Source organism: Phascolarctos cinereus, unplaced genomic scaffold, assembly GCF_003287225.1.
Source record: "Phascolarctos cinereus isolate Bilbo 61053 unplaced genomic scaffold, phaCin_HiC Scaffold_9;HRSCAF=440, whole genome shotgun sequence".
Taxonomy (NCBI): domain Eukaryota; kingdom Metazoa; phylum Chordata; class Mammalia; order Diprotodontia; family Phascolarctidae; genus Phascolarctos; species Phascolarctos cinereus.
The window spans coordinates 219,451,994-219,467,206 of record NW_027556402.1 but is presented as its reverse complement, the minus strand read 5'-3'; the positions used below and the strand labels follow the sequence as shown (position 1 = coordinate 219,467,206).

Sequence of the window (15,213 nt, the reverse complement as noted above, 5' to 3'; positions counted from 1 at the left end):
TTCAAAGATGAACAGAATAGAATATATATAGTTTTTTAAACTACAAAAACTCATTTGGTATACCAAATGCAGCATTACAGATTTTTATGATAAGAAGACTTCCCATCCATAGATCAACACCATTCAGGATTTCTTGGAAGATATAACTACAAAAGTAACCCCGTTCAATTATCTTATGACAATAAACATCAGGCTAGATATAAAACTGTGACATGTGTACTTCCCAAGAATATCTGCCATAGTGTAGAGTTGCAGCATGGTAGAGAAAGTACAAAGACTCAGAAGTGGAGCCCTGGAGAGGAAAGAAAACATGGTTAGCCTGGGCTTTAGCCTTAAAATGGAGATTCTAGAAGGAACCAGACAACTAAAAGTACAGAGGAAGAAGGTCATTCCATTGTGAGAAGGTGAGGAACAGCAAAATTCCAGGTTAAGGAGGCTTCTGTGACATGGTAGAGAAAGTTTGAGAATCAGGAAAACAGGCCAGAGAGGAATGAAAAGGAGAGTGGCCTAGATTTTTTCCAGGAAATTATAAAGCTCTTGCATTGATCCCAAACTAACCTCTTACCAGTACTGCTATATGGCAGTAAGAAATGGAACATTACTGGTTCTGAAGAACTAAAGATGATAACAACACAGAAAGTAACGGAGAGATACATGGTTAGAGTGTGCAGCCTGCAACATATAACCAATAAGGAATGCTGAGGAAGAGGAGTAAAAGACATAATCAAGACATTGTGAGACAGGAAGGAAAGATGCGGAAGAATGAGCAATGACTGACAGAAATCCAGAACACTCCTCTGGCATCCTGACAGTGTTAGGAGAAAAAGAAGGCCTCCAGAACATCAGGTAGATTCCCAGGGGAGAATCATGGCGACAACAGGGACAAGAAGATGGGCAGACACGGATAAGCTGCGACTGGCACTGCTGGAGGTAGCTCCAGAATGGCTAAGATCACGAATTTATTTGAATATTTGAGAGTATTTATTTGCATGTATTCTCTTTATGTTTATTCTGAATACGCTCACATATGTACTTGCTGTATTTTCCCATTAGAATGTAAGCTCCTTCCAAGTAAGGCTTGTTTCATTCATTGTATTCATATCCCTAGTGCCCAGCTCAGTGCCTGGCACACAGTGAGTGCCTAATACATACTTGGTGACTGAAAGGAAGGAAGCTGGTAAAATGGATGAAAATTCATCTTTAGGGATGTCTAAATCCTTTCTTGAAGGAATTACGTTTTTAAAACTAATAATTTCTTCAGACAATGTTTAAAAATCAATTACCAAAGAATTTTTAATGAAATGGATAATTTGAAATTGTGATTTAAAAACAAACAAAAAAAGTTTGGTCTGTTAAGAAAGAAAATTATTTACTTTAATAAATATTCATTAAACCTTTGAGAGTTACAAAGTAGATGTTGACAAAACTTAAAACCAACATATTTTCTAAATAGGTGACCTACTTGAGTTACTGAGAATTATGTCTTATGTTGCCTAACCCTCTCCTGCTGGCTGATTTATGGACTGATACAGTTAGAAGCCTCAGAAATAGCACCTCTCAGAAGAGTGCCATAGCTGGTAACCGTTTTCTTTTAGCCATCTCCTTTAAAAATATGGTTAAATGACTTCCCACAATAGCCATGAATAATAACATAAAACAACTTATTTTTCTATATCACTTTGGAGTTTTCAAAGAAATTTCATACCTATTGAGAGACAATGTAGGGTAGTAGTTAGAGAGCTGGTCTCAGCTCTGGGTTGTGACAATACCTGTGACAACACTTGGCTATGGGACCTTGGGGTAAGTCACTTAATCGCACAGAACTTTAGGGAAGTCTCTAAGACCACAAGTTACAGAGAAGGATTTTTCGCAGTCTTAGGATAGAAAGCTTCTCCCCTGGAGTTCCCTAAACCAATGAAATTATAGATCCAACAGACATCTCAATTGAGAAGATCAATAAGCCAGTCAACCTACTAACAAATAGGAGGTAGACTTACAAAGTTATGTAAACTTTTCTTTCTTTTTTAAAATTATCTATAGCTTTGTTTTTTGTACCACCTTCATTCAATCACTTGAGTAGTGAGTTTAGTTTCCACAGTTTAAGAAAAACATTACTACACCAGAGGGCATCTAAAGGAGTGAAATTGTGTAGTAAAGGGGCTAGAATTGAGTTCGTATTATTTGGGGACTAGCTGAAGGAACTGGGAAAGAATATTCAAGAAAAGAAGGCTAAAGAAGATAGTTATGTTCAACTACGTGAAGATCTGCCATGTGGAAGACTTGTTATATTTGGCCTTAAAGGTCAGAACTAGAAACAAAGAAGGGAAGTTGCAAAGGACCAATTTCAGTTTAATCTCAGGAGAAATTCCTAATTAGAGATGTCCAAGAGAAGAATGAATAGGATGCCTTGAAAGGTTGTGGGTCCCTTCCCTTTAGAGGTTGGCAGGCAGAGGCTGTATGACATAGTGGGGATTCATTCCTTCACATATGGGTTTGTCCAGACAGCTGCCAAATTTAATTTTCTATCATTGTGCTTTTCAAATATATCCCTCTCTTCAACCCTCTCCAGAGAGCTCTTATATTTACCTTACAGCAAAAAATTAAAAAACAAAAAAACAACCACACACTTCAGCAAAATTAACCAACACAGCAATTGAGTCTGAGAGTATATGCAATGCTGAACACCCATAGTCTGCTATCTCTGCTAAGGAAGAGAAAATAGAGAGGGTCCAAGGAGAAAATGCTTGGGAATGGTTCTGTTATATCTTGATGATCTTAAGAACGAAAAGAGAGAGGGGCAGCTAGATGGTGCAGTGAATAGAACTCTGGTCTTGGAGTCAGGAGGACCTGAGTTCAAATCCAGCCTCAGACACTTAACACTTACTAGCTATGTGACCCTAGGCAAGTCACTTAACCCTCATTGCCTCACCCAAAAGCAAAAGAAAGAAAGAAAGAGAGAGAGAGACAGAGAGAGAGAGAGAGAGAGAAAGAAAGAAAGAAAGAAAGAAAGAAAGAAAGAAAGAAAGAAAGAAAGAAAGAAAGAAAGAAAGAAAGAAAGAAAGAAAGAAAGAAAGAAAAGAGAGAAAGAAAGAAAGAAAAGAGAAGGGGAAAGGAGTATACTGTGGTGGAGGCGGGGTAATGAAAGGAAGATAAGGGGAAATTATCTCACATAACTGGGATGCACAAGTAGCTCGCTATACAAAGAGGAGAAGGTTGGAGGAACAGCCGACATTTGAAACTCATCCTTCTGAACTGGTCAAAAGAAGGAAGAACACACATACACACAAACACACACACACACACACACACACACACACACACACACACACACACACACACACGAGAATATAAAATCCATCTCACTCAACAGGAAAATAAGAGGAAGACAGATGAAGAAGAATTAAAGGGAAGGCATTTTAAGGGAGGGACCAGTCCTAAGTAAAACAAACCAGTTACGGTATATATAAGTCATATAAGTGTGATGGAATACAACTATGCTGATCTCTTATCAGTGTAATAACTATTATTCCAGAGGACTAATGATGAAACATGCTACTCACCTCCTGATATAGGACTCAGAATAAAGAATGAGACAGAATTTTTTGGACATAACCAAAATGGAAATTTGTTTTGATTGACTATACTATATTTATATTAGGTTTTGTTTTTCTTATTTTCTCAACTGAGGCGGAGGGTTGGGATAGAAGGGTAACAAGGCAGATTCTGGCTGTTTACAATAAATAAAATATTTTTTTAAAAAAACAAAAAACCTCTATCATAAATACAAGAATTTATATATCAGAATGAATGTTATTATCCCTCTTGAAAGGATTCACTTCAGAAGACCACATTTATTCTAATGATATTGCCATGGCTAAAAACCTTTGGAGGACTCTTTTCAAAACTGTCTTCATTTCATACAAAATAATCTTTTGAATCTCCTCAGTAGCAGCAACATTTTGCCTTTTAAAGACAGAAATGATTTCTGAAAACAGTTAAAAGTCATTCAGGACTAAGCCTGGTGAATCAAGTGAAATAACAGTTTTTTGACCAAAACCAAAGGGTGACTATGAAACAAATTTAACCAAACAGGATCTGAAGGCAATTCCTTAAGGAATTCCCCAAACATGTTCTGAATAATGGCAGCATCACTGGAATAAGTATACTGACTCCCAAAATGATTATGCTGAAGGACAATACTCACTTGCATGTTAAGAAATTAGACTCTAAATATCTAATGAATGTATATGCAAAAGTACTATATCAGACAATGTGGAGGATATAAAAATTAAAGAGAAAGTTCCCAATTATTATCACCATCGGTCTTCCCAATTGTAATAAGCTATAAAGTTGTGTTAAAAAACAAACAAACACACAGTTACGGGACAGGTAGGTGGCACAGTGGATAGAGCACTGGGCCTGGAGTCAGGAGGACTTGAGTTCAAATCCGGCCTCAGACCAGACACTTGACACTTACTAGCTGTGTGACCCTGGGCAAGTCACTTAACCAACTGCCTCACCAAAAACAAAACAAAAATAAAAATCAAAGGGCATCCTTCTAAAATATCTGAGAAAACTTAATTTGGGGGGAAAAAAACACAGCAAAAATACCAACATTACTTAACACTTCACACTTACAAGCAATGTCCTGAGAGCAGTAACACAGAGAGGTAGATAGTGCAAGTATTATTTTCTTCAATTTATAGATGAGGAAAACTGTAGCTCAGAGAGGTCAGGTGATCTGCCCAGGTTCATAGCTATCAACTGTTAGAGCTGGCATTCACATCCAGCTTTTGTGACATTAATATTAGTGTTTTTAGCAGGAGATGACATTGCCTCAAGTAGATCACATTAATGTGTATACCATTCTACTGTTTTACTGCTATCATTCTAAAGATCACAGAACTTTAGAGTTGGAAGGGATCTCTGTAGCCAGCTAGTTCATTCTAGATCAGAGAAGGAATCACAACCATAACACACCAGATAAGTATTCATCTAATATCTTCTTGAAGTCCTCCAATGAGGGGCAACTCACTACCTCCTAAGACAGTCCATTCCACTTGGGAATTTTTTACAAACTTTCCTTGATATGAAGCCTAAATTTGCCTCTTTGCATATTTCACATTTTGTAACTGGCTCTACCTTCTGAAGCCAAACAGAATAAATCTAATGCCTCTCCCACATGACAGACAACTATCGTGTGGTCCTTCCCACCCCTAAAGTTTTTTCTTTTTCTTTTTTTCCTCTAGGATAATCATCATACAACATGGACTCAAAGCTCTTTTACTTTTCCAGTTGCTTTTTTTCTGGATGCTCTCATCTTATCAACATATTACCTAAACTGTGGCATGCAGAACTGAACACAATACTGCAGATGTAGTCTGGTCAAAGCAAAATTAAAAAGGGCTATCACCTCCTAATTCATGGAAGCTACTCCTCTCTTAAAGTAGTCGAAATCTATATTAATTTTTTTGGTTGTCACATTAGACTGCTGATTCATATTTAGCTTGTGGTACATTAGAACCCCAAGATCTTTTTTAGACAAAATCTAGTACTTGTCAGCCTGATTTTTTTAAATGAAGTGTAAGACTTGACATTTACCACAAACAAATTCCATTTTACTGGACTGAACCCAGCAGATATTAAAATATAGGAGAACATGGACAAGAGACAGAAGATGGGCAAATATCTATAATTTGTATTACTGAAGAGAATACTCACATTGATTCAATAACATCAATTTGGGAAAAAATGAGACAAACAAGTACCTGATGAAGGTCATTAAAAGACCAACTGTGATGAATATATAAATATAAATATATGTATGTATGTATGTATGTATGTATGTATGTATGTATATATATATAAATGGTTTACAAATATGCGTTTCTAAAGCATACTAGAATTCGTTGATGATGGCAGATATAAGAAGCACTTATCAGCTGCCCTGATTTTATTAGATTTTTAATTTATGAAGCTATAAGCCCCTTTCAGGTACTATTTTGTTTTTGTCAATTTATTCTTGGCACCCAGTACAGTGTCCCTGTCACAAAAGGGCACATAATAACTCATTTAATGAATTCAACCGAAATGGATGACAAAATAACAGTAACACAATTACACAGTCTTTTTAAATTGATAATTTTCCTTAAAATAACCCTATGCTATATAGGCTGTGCTAGTATTATCTTTATTTCAGAACGGAAGAAACTGAAGCTCAGAAAGCCTAGGTGACTTGTTCATTGTCACTCAGCTATTTGGTGCCATCCCAGGGTTCAAAGCTGGGTTTGTACTACAAATCCTGTACTTTCTCCTATGTCAGCACATCTGCTATTACAGGTACTACTGGTCTAGTAACCTATTCCTCATTGATGCTTCAGCAGAATCCTTCAGACCATGCTCAATGTAACCCCAGAGGAACCCAAACCACAGTCACCAGCCCTTTCCTCCCTCTTGTCTCTGGAGATGTAGTCAGCCTCACCCTGCTATAGGAATTAGCTCGTTTTATGCCCAGAAGCAAAATAATGGCCCCTCATGCCCACATGATTCCCTCTATAGCTTTTTAAAGAAATGTATATTAAGTGAAAAGTGGGAAGCAATCACAAATCACCAAGACCCTCCAGTTAGGAAAAACCTCATGCTGTTCAAAGTTGTTCCAAAACTGTCCTCTTTCTCGTTTGTCTCTCTCAATTCTCTTTTTCTAGTCTATATTAGAAAGAGTATCACAGTAGGAATCACAACACCAAGGCTCAAATCCCAGCTTTGCTACTTGCTACACTTGCCTCAGTTTCCTCATTTAAAAAGATAGAGGTTGCGAGGGCAGCTAGGTGGCGGAGTAGACAGAGCTCCGGCCTTGAAGTCAGAAGGACCTGAGTTCAAATCCAGCCTCAGACATTTGACACTTAACTAGCTGTGTGACCCTGGGAAAATCTCTTAACCCTGACTGCCTCACCAAATACAAACAAACCAAAAATGAGAGAAAGTGGGAGAAAGAGAGAGAGAGATAGAGAGAGAGAGAGAGAGAGAGAGAGAGAGAGAGAGAGAGAGAGAGAGATTGAACTAGATTATATCTAAGTTTTTCCCAATGCCAAATACCTATGAACCTCAATTCTAGGGGTAAAGACTAATTATTTACTAAAAAGTGAAAAAAAATTTTTTTGAAGACAGCTTGAGAAATATTAGGTATAAATCAACATTTCACATCACAGAGAAGCTTCAAATACATATTTCTCAGTTAAAAATGATCATGTCCTAAACAGAGAATTAATGGAGGAGATACCTTTTATAATTATGCATAGGGGAAGATTTCATGACTAGAGAATAGAGACAATCAATAAAGACAAAAAGAAGAATTAAAATTACATAAAATTTAAAAGTTTTTGTACAAACAAAACCAATAGTTGAAATTAGAAGGAAATCAACTAACTAAAGAAAATCTTTGCAGCAAGTTTTCACAAATGCAACTTAGCTTATATATACATATATAATGTGTGTGTGTGTGTGTGTGTGTGTGTGTGTGTGTGTATACACATCTTATTAAAATATAAAAAAGCAACAGCCATTCCCCAACAGATAACTGGTCAAAGGATATAACTGGGCATTATTCATAGGAAAAAATCCTGGTCATCAACAACCAGATGAAAAATGCTCCACATAATTCACAATTACAGAAACGCAAATCAACACAACTCTTGAGGTTCTAACACACACTCATCAGACTGGCAAAAAAAAAGGGAATTACAGGTGTTAGGCTGCAGGATAATAGGGACCCTAATGCACTATTTGTGGAGCTATGAATTGGTCTAGCTAGCCAGGAAACAAATGCTCTAAAAGTCATTAAATTATGTATACCTTTTGATCAAATGATACCATTACTAGGTCTATAAAGAAAATTAAATAAAGCAATTAAATAAATAAGAAAAGGACCTATACATACACAACAATATTTACAGCAGTTCTTTTTATGGTGGCAGAACCGAAAATGAAGGGGCTATTGATCAATAACTGAACAAATTATGATATATGAATGTGATAGAATATTATTGCACCACAGGAAATGAGAAAAGAAACATTTTCAGAGGAATCTGGGAAGACATGTATGAACTAATACCAAGTGAAGTGAACAGAACCAAGAGAACAATTTAAACATTGTAAAGATAAACAAAAATTGACCAACCATGATTCCACAGGACTAATAATGAAGTATGTTACCCATCTCACAACAGAGAGGTGATGCACTAAAAATGCAGAACTGAGACATGTATTTTTGGACACAGACTTGACTACACACAATTGTTAGAAGGGTCTTGTTTTTCTTTTTTTAACAGGGGGAGGGGAAAAAAGGTAAATTTTTATTAATTAAAATAAAAATAGATTTAAAGTAAAAAACAAGGACCGAAAAGACAATTTTGAAAGACTTTATACCTCTGTTCAATACCGTCACCAATCACAGTTGTGGAGAATTGTGGTTGAAACACATTTATCCCGCTTCTGACAGAGAATTAACAGAATTGAGATGCTGAATAAGACAAACATTTTCAGTCACAGCTAACGTTGCAATCTGTTTCCATTAATTATGCATATGTTATAGGGTTTGGTTTTTTTGTTTTTTAAATGGAGGGAGTAGGGAGATATGGGATAGGACTGCAAAAAAAAAATCTCATCGAAGAATATTATTAAATGCACAGAAGAAAACAGAAAAAAGGTGGTCCAAAAGAATCACAGAAAGTTACAAGTTATATCCTGAATTTATTACATACTTAAAAAGCATAAACTGTCCATCATAAGCTCTAAAATACAGGGATTTGCAGTGCCATGTACAATTCTTTCTTTCTGTTCCAGTATGAATACAAAAACACATTTTATTTAAGTTCACAGTTTTTGAAAAAAAATAAAAGATAAAAAATAAAATGCATAGAAATAGACCTATTAGATAGTAATGCTTCATTCCTCTAGTAATGGGAAATAGTTTGGATACTGCTTCATCAACTTAAACTGACCAGTCATATCATATATAGCCTAAGGATTCTAATGAACTTCTTGAGAATTCAATACAAACTTATTAAGTAGCTGCCAGTCACTGAATTTTTAAGATCGATGAATACTATGCAAAGGTCTTGATATGGTTTCCTGCATTTGTTCTCAATATGCATGGATCATGACCACTATACTGCATTATAATAAAAAAAAAAGTGACACTATTCCTATAGAAGCATATAACTGACAATATCGCCGAAGAGAAATTATATGCTTTCCTCACACTGGATTAAATGGAACAAAGAGATAAAGTACTGCCTCATATCTACTCCTTCCACATCCCAATGTTTTAAAATGTTATTATCATATAATGAAGCATATTTCTTCATCTCCTTGGACTTCTAAAAGCACTGATTCAAGGTGTAATAGCATAACTTCATTAGGTGTCAGCTGGTAAGAAGTACATATATTTTATGATACATGTTAAAGTGAGTCCCTTTCAATCACACCCAATCCATATTTTTAATGTACTAGTTCACTTTGAAATAAAAACAACAATGTCCACATTATTGTCAGTACCTTAGAGAGGTGTATGGGATAGGAAGGGAGAAAGGCAGAAGAATTATTCAACTTAATTAGCATACTTTATATATGTCCATCTTCGTTTTAACAAAAGATTTATGGTAAGTTAATGTTATACTCTAAAGCATTATCCTAAAGGAAACTTTTGAGGGGCATGAAAGGAGGCCTTCTCAAAAACAGAAAGATTATTTTAAAAATCCAATCATTGAAATTATTAAGCTTTTTAAATGACTAAAAAATATAATAATGAAACACTTTAAATGTTCCCATTTAAATCACAAGAAACTGTGAAACTAAGCTTATATTTTCAGTGGTCATGAAAAATTTGCCATTAAAGTAAGTAATATCCACCTTACTGTAAAATATGATGTTGGAAAGGAACTAAATGACATACATTTTAAAAAAGAAAATAGCTTCTGTTTGATTTGGTCTTGATATTAAGTGAGGAATATCTAAAAGATTCCAAAGTCTATTTTTAAATATTTTACACAAAGTGATTTTGAGGAAACCAATGACTTGGGAGACCTAACTACCTTACAGAATGCTCTACTACTAATCCGACAAGTAAATGACTTAAAGATTTTGCTAATGGAAGCATCTTTCATATCTGGTATCAATTTTCTCAGTCATGCTTAGTTTATCTGAAGTCCAAGGGTTATTCTGACAAAAAACAAATTATTTAAATGAGAATTCTATACAAACCTGATCCTCCCTTTGCCAGGTATTTGTCCTTCGCATAAATGACAGAATCCAACATAGACTCAAAGAGGAGAAAATAGCCCTGCATAGCAAAAGAAAAAAATGGATTTTAGAAACACGTAAGTATTCTGTGATCAAGTTAGTTTGGATTGTGATATTTTGTATTATAATATGCAATTAAATATGCAGTAATATCTCATTATATCCAGTATTCTATATAGCTTAAATCTGTCAGCGTGACAGTCAAGTCAGGTCAAGATATGATCATGGACAAGTTTTTTCATCCCACCTTCCAGAATAGTTCTTTTGTCATGGTTCTAATCAAAAGGTTTTTATTTAAATTTCAGTAAGATGGCATCATAACCTCAACTAGTTCTTTTCTGCTACTCTACAATCCATCTAAAAAAACCTTTTCCTCTCTCCTCAATTCTCTCCACAGTTCTAGGAAATCAATTAGCATTCTGTCTCACTAAAATGACTGAGACTATAATAATTTCCTCAAAATTTTTCACTACCACCACCCATTCTCTCCTACTTTCCTCTTGTCCCAGCTTGAGGTATTATTCCTTGGAAAGGCATCCATCTGTCACTTTGATTCCAACACCAAGAAATCTGCTCAAATATTATCCCCTTTCTCATATGTAGTTTCCATCACTATGACTTTCTAATTACACATGGCCTAATTCTTCTTTAATTCTCTAAAGGATTTAACACGCTGGAGCACCACCATCTTTCTGGATACTTTCTCCTAGGTTCTCCCTCCTAACTTTCAACCTGCTCATTTCTTATTTCCTTCACTGGCTCTTCACCCTCTTCTCTGTCTCTTAAAATGTGTGTTGTCCAAAGTCTGCCTGTAGGTCTCTTCCATATACTACCTCATTTGTGAATCTCATTTACCCCCAATAAACCACTCCAATACAGTTAAGTCCCAAATCCCTATTTTTAACCTTGACCTCACATGATATTCTTCATTCCCAGTTGCCTCCAAAAAGGCCTCCTCAGTATCACTAACACCTTAAACTCAAGTTGTCTAACACTCACTATGTGATACACACACACACACACACACACACACACACACACATACACACATACACATATATATTATCTCATCAGAAATGGGCTAAAGAGGGAACAACATATACATTTAGAAGGGTAATAAAAGTCTTCTAAATTTAGAAAGAAATAAAAGGGCTGGGGGTAAAACAAGAGACAGATTTTTAGAAGGGTATGTACTCTTAGAAAGATAGGTAGATTAAGGTGGAGGGTGGGGTAGAGGATAAGGGACAGACTCTTAAAGCGGGGGCTAGATTAAGAAATAGTGGGGCAAGGTAGCAGGTAAAAGTAAATTAGAGGAGTGAGGAGGGATACAGCAAATAGGAAAAGAAGGATAGTGAGGAAAAATAGGAAGGAGGGAAATACACAATAATTATAGCCTAAAATGTGAATGGGATGAAATAATATAAAATGGAAATGGACAGCAGATTAAAAATTTGAACTCAACAATATATTGCTTTCAGAAAACACAATAAAAATGAGAGAGATACACACAAAGAGAAAATAAAGGGCAGGAATAGAATTTATAATGTTAAAAAAAGCAGGTATAGTAATCATGATCTCAAAATTAAAGCTAAAAATAAGTTCAGTTAAGAGAGAAAAACAGGGAAACGACACTATGTGCTACCAATATTATTCAATACTGAATAGAGCAATGGTTTTAGACCATTTAAAATAACTACACAGTATGAAATATCTAAGAGCATACCTACCAAAACAGACACAGGAACTACTTGAACATATATATAAAACACTTTTCACACAAGTAAGGTCAGATTTAAATAAGAGGAGTAATATTTATTGTTCATGGGTAGGTAAAGCCAATATAATAAAAAATAACAAGTTTACCTAACTAATTTATTTAATTTACGTACTCATCCCAATTAAATTACTAAAAAAATTTATTTTACTGAGTTAGGAAAAATAGTAACAAAATTCAATTGGAAGAACAAAAGGTCAAGAACTTCAAAGAAACTAAGGGTAAAAAATGTAAAGGAAGATTCAGCAGTACCAGACCTTAAAATATATTTTAAAGTGAGAGAATTGTTAAAGTGTAAAATGGATAATTCAGTTTTATTTTAAATTAAAATTTTCTTGTATAAATAAAACCAATGTAGCCAAGATTAGAAGGAAATCAGAAAATTGGAGAAAAAACTTTCACAGACAATCTCTCACAGTATATGACTGTTACAGAACAGTGCTGTGATATAAGAAATGATGAACTCATTGATTTAAAAAAACATAGAAAGATTTGGACCTAAGAAGGAAGATGCTATCCACTTCTGGAGAAAGAAATGACTACTAGAAATACACTCTTACATATCTGTATATTTGTGTATATGCATATATCTGTATGTGTGTATGTTTATATATACCTATCTGTGTGTATATAGATATATAGATATGCATATAGATATATATGTCTATATGTCTATATAGACATATATATACAAAAAGACATATTATGTATATATGTGTGTATATATACACACATAGATAGATAGATAGATAGATAGACAGATAGATAGATAGATAGATAGATAGATAGACAGACAGACAGACAGACAGATAGATAGATAGATAGATAGATAGATAGATAGATAGACAGATAGATAGATAGATAGATACCTGTGTTTAATTATAGCCTTCTTTTGGGAGTGGGGGGAAGAGGGAAGGGAGAAAAAAAAGTAAAGTAAAAAGTGCACAGCAGAAAACAAAAGAAAACCTAGAAGGAAGCAAAGAAAAGCTGGGTAGCTTTGAAAATGTGTAGTATTTATTACGTGGGTTTTCTTGAAATGGAAATTTATTGTTTCATATTGAATCCTCTCATGTTTTGAGGTATTCATGGAAATGTTCTTTTTTTTTCCTTTTCTCATTTTCTATTTAAGTTTAAAATGAATAAAAAATGTACACACGCAAAATGTTCTATTTGTTTTAATCAGCAAGATCTGCCTTCTCACCCCCCCACTCCAACCTCCTCACCCAAGAATATGAGAAAAACAAAACTCATTACAAACAGGTATAGGCTCAGTGGATAGGCCTGGAGTTAAGAAGATCTGTGTTCAAATCCAACCTTAAACACTTACTAGCTGTGTGACCCCGGACAGATTACATATCTTCTGTTTGGATCAGGTTCCTCATCTATAAAACGGGGATAACAATAGCACCTACATTCCAGGGCTGTTATTAGGTTCAAACGAAATCATCACGGTAAAGCACAGTGACTAGTGCACAGTAAGTGTCAGATAAATGTTAGCCATTATTGTTTCTAGTCCAATCAAAACAAATTTCCACACTGGGTCAAAAAAAATTGTCCCCTTTGGAATTCGGAGTCCTTCATTTCTCTAGGAGGAGGTGGGCACCATGTTTTAACATTAGTCTCTGAAATCCTGATTGGTCATTACACTGATAAGAGCTCAGTATTCTATCAAATTTATACACAATAATTTGTTCCTTCCCCAAGTTATGAGCATCCCTCAGACTCTCTGCCACCTCAAAAAGAATTATAAATATTTTTGTACATCCTTAGAGTTTGTTTGCTTGCAACTAATCCTTCCCTTAATTTTCCCTTCCTCTAATTCTCCTTCCCCGCTTCTCCCCTTTGATTCCTTTTTTAATCTTGAGTGAAATGGATTTTTGTGCTCAACTATGTGTTTGCATCTAGGCTTTCTTCCTCTTTTTCACCAGTTCAGATGAGAGTGAGGTTTAGATATCAGCTGTTCCCCCCTCCCTCTTCTTCCTTATTTGTATAGATATTTACTTGTGCATCCTAATTATGTGAGATAATTTTCCCTAACCTTCCTTTCCCCTTTCCCTCCACATCCCGTTTACTCCTCTTCCCCTCTCTTTCCCTTCTTAAGATCTTCAAAACATAACAGAGCCACTCCCAAGCCTTCCCTAATTAGACCTTTTATGGACCCTGATAATGGTAGGGTTCAGAAGAGACACATGTATCATGTCCCCATATTTGAATGTGTGATAATTTTAAACTTTCAATTTTTCATGTTATGATTATTGTTTAATGTCATATTATAAAGACAGGACTCCAATATGGAGTACCTTGGGCTAAGTGATCCTAATACCTAGGGAAGTACAAAAGCAAACGGGCATTTAGACTTTTCCACTGTAAACTCTGTGTCAGGTGGATAAGGTTTGCAGCTTTTTGACCAGATGAACTCTGGACCTAGTGCAGGGCTCCCGATAAACTCCCCCTACCCAAGCTAAGTACTGATAAGGGATCCCAAAAACTTTTCTACCACATCTAAGTTTTATTAGGAATGCCCCCTCCTGCATCTGGCACCAATTACTTGCTTTCAAGCATGTCCATTATTAGGGTATACAATCTTGCCACCTAAATACAAACTTGGTGAACGCTCCCTCCCCAGTGCATCTCTCTCAGCCTCTACCTGGTAAGTTTCTTGCACATGGGGAGACAAACATCGGTCCGTATAATGCCACAGTGTGTGTATATGCTTTGCTGTGTCACGTAACAAAAAAGCTTATGACTATATCATCTGCTGGGTACCAATTTCTAGAAACCCTAAGCCCAGGTATTTACTTGAACTCGAGCCATGACAGACCAAATAAAGCAGAATGCAAGCAGTTTATTTTGTTTAGTCCTTTATCACTGCTCATTCACATTCACCTTTTTATGTTTCTCTTCACTCCTGAGTTTGAACTTCACAGCTTCTCCACAGCTCTAGCCTTTTCATCAGCAATGCTTAGAATCCTTCCATTTCATTAAAAATCCATTTTTCCCCCACAGCATTATACTCAGTTTTGCTGGGAAAGTTATTCTTGGCTATGAGCCCAGACCCTTCACCATGTGGAATGGCATCTACTAAATCATGGATCCTGACTGTGCCTTATCCATTCTTGAATTCTTTTTTTCTGGCTACC

The 15,213-nt window shown here is 35.6% G+C and overlaps 1 protein-coding gene across 1 annotated transcript in view; it reads right to left on the bottom strand.

Annotated features, from left to right (window-relative positions):
- The window catches only part of PRMT3 (protein arginine methyltransferase 3), a 149,408-nt gene that overhangs the window by 59,986 nt on the left and 74,209 nt on the right, over positions 1 to 15,213 (bottom strand). Inside the window, exon 11 of the mRNA XM_021001936.2 lies at positions 10,261 to 10,339. Within this exon, the coding sequence (XP_020857595.1) occupies positions 10,261 to 10,339 (79 nt within the window). The remainder of the gene's footprint in view (positions 1 to 10,260; positions 10,340 to 15,213) is intronic.